This window comes from Notolepis coatsorum (genome assembly GCF_963971535.1).
Source record: "Notolepis coatsorum genome assembly, chromosome: 17".
Classification (NCBI taxonomy): Eukaryota; Metazoa; Chordata; class Actinopteri; order Aulopiformes; family Paralepididae; genus Notolepis; species Notolepis coatsorum.
Window position 1 is genome coordinate 107,529,333 of NC_140181.1, and position 2,020 is coordinate 107,531,352.

At 43.5% G+C, this 2,020-nt stretch overlaps 1 protein-coding gene across 1 annotated transcript in view; it reads right to left on the minus strand.

The window, feature by feature from the left end:
- spo11 (SPO11 initiator of meiotic double stranded breaks) overlaps nt 1–2,020 on the minus strand; it is a gene marked incomplete at both ends in the record, with an annotated part of 24,436 nt that overhangs the window by 3,430 nt on the left and 18,986 nt on the right. The window contains 2 exons of the mRNA XM_084333043.1: nt 1,326–1,437; nt 1,893–1,998. Of these exons, the coding sequence (XP_084189169.1) occupies nt 1,326–1,437; nt 1,893–1,998 (218 nt within the window). The remainder of the gene's footprint in view (nt 1–1,325; nt 1,438–1,892; nt 1,999–2,020) is intronic.

The window sequence follows — 2,020 nt, forward strand, 5'->3', positions numbered from 1 at the left end:
CACAACACAGTCTAGTCGAGATGAGGAGGCGTCACCGTCCCTTCATACATTATCAGGAAATTAATCAATCATGCAAAAAAAAGAGAGAGAGAGAGACTCACTCACACTCACCTGTCTTATTTCATAATACAACGTTTCCGAATGGACGTTTGGATTAAACCAAGTGTATGCAGTGATGCTGAAGTTTCCCAGCGGAACACAAGTTACTTAACGTTACACAGGTATGTTATTCACGTTAAGCTATGCACGTTAGCTTGCTAACGTTAAGATAGCAAGAGCCGTCGGCCAACAAAGATGTTGTTTCAACAAATGTATTCACAAAATGGATTATTGAAGCCTCCCGTGACCAGTAAGTAGGTACTACTACTTTTAATAACTGCAGCAATATGCGCATATGTTCTGTGTCTAAAGTCAAGACTCGACAGTACTGGATGGCAGAATTCAGTACTGTATCTACAAAACCTTCTGTTTAATCATCTTCCCTTTATTCATTTGCTTAGATTTTTCAGGTCTGGTCAATTTTAGCATGGTGTTATTCACAGTCAAAAATAATAATAATTGAATTGATATTCTCATTTGGTTCATTACAATTGACTCAAGCCTAGTAACAGACACAGTATTTCTGACACTGGGAATACATTCCCTGAGACCCATAGATGTCCCTAGATTCAGATACCAAGAACATGCAAATGGTCCATTTAAAAAAAAAAAGTCTGTACATGTTTATTCTACGTTCTTATGGAATGAATGAGATTTAAAAAAAAATATTAGTTCATTTTCATAACGCGATAATTTGCAGTGTAATTAATTAATCGAATTAACGCGATAAACTGACAGCCCTACTTTTAAATGCTGTTTTTTTTAAGCATCTTCTTGGCCTGCTTGCCAGCTAGAGCATCACATGCAAAGAAATGAGGAAAAGAGCGTGTGAGACAGCGACTCGTCAGATTGTATTAAAAAACAGAACCAAAAAAAAAACGATTTCTCTACTCAGAACAATTTTATCATGGATGAACAAAACATTCAATGCGAATGGTTGATTTTAATTTCAATTGCCTTTTAAGCACCTTGTTAAAAAAAATAGGCTGTTTTCAAAGAATTCCAGGCCTTGACTTTTTTTTGTAAACCCTGCCTGCTTTCATAGCGTGAGCGCACGGGGAGAACGGCACTCTCTGGATTACAGACCTGCATGAAGCCCACCGACCCCGAAGCACAATGGGGCTGACGCGTGCGACGAGCCTTCAAACACCCTTATCTTTAACTGCAGCCGCGCCACCGCGGCTTTCATCCTCTGGCCCTCTTGTCCTTCCCCTATATACCCTCACCTCCGTCTTCCAGGCTGGGTGGCAGGCGAGATACGGTCTCTGCAGCAGGCTGGTCAGCTTGCTTTCATCTCTCTGCGTGAGGGGGATCAGGGCGTCCGCGGCAACCTTGAATCTGGGGGGGGGGGGGGGGGGGGGGCGACGTTAGACATACAGCTAACATACGATATGGTGGAGGTGACAGCATGCGGCTCCGTTGATGGATATTCTTTTTTTGGCCACTGGAATACAGGAAATATCCTGATATAAAACACATTTCCTCCCTTCCTCTCCAGACTATATGTTTAAGGCGCTTTGATCATATCCAGTACATTCAGAGGAAGGCTTAGGAGAGGTTTATGAACTAGAATGGAACCTAATTTATGTAAAAAAAAACTTTTCAAGCTACGGTTGTTCGGGCTGGCGTATACTTAAAACTCAATTCAACCCTTAAAAGTAGCTCCTCGGAGGGGGGGGGGGGAGAACAGTGAGGACGGGAGCAACAGAAACCAAAACACGTCCCCAGAATATAATCCCAATTAGAGGTGGTAAAGAGGAAGTCGGAAGTAGTGGTAGTGGTAAGATCCAAACCTCCGGAGGTCAGACGGGAGGAGGCCTAGCCACATCACGCTGGGGACGGTCAGGCTGCGGGCCTCAAACGACATGGCCTGTGGAAAAATACACATGCACGTCGTCGCATGCACAGACATGGTCAGGCA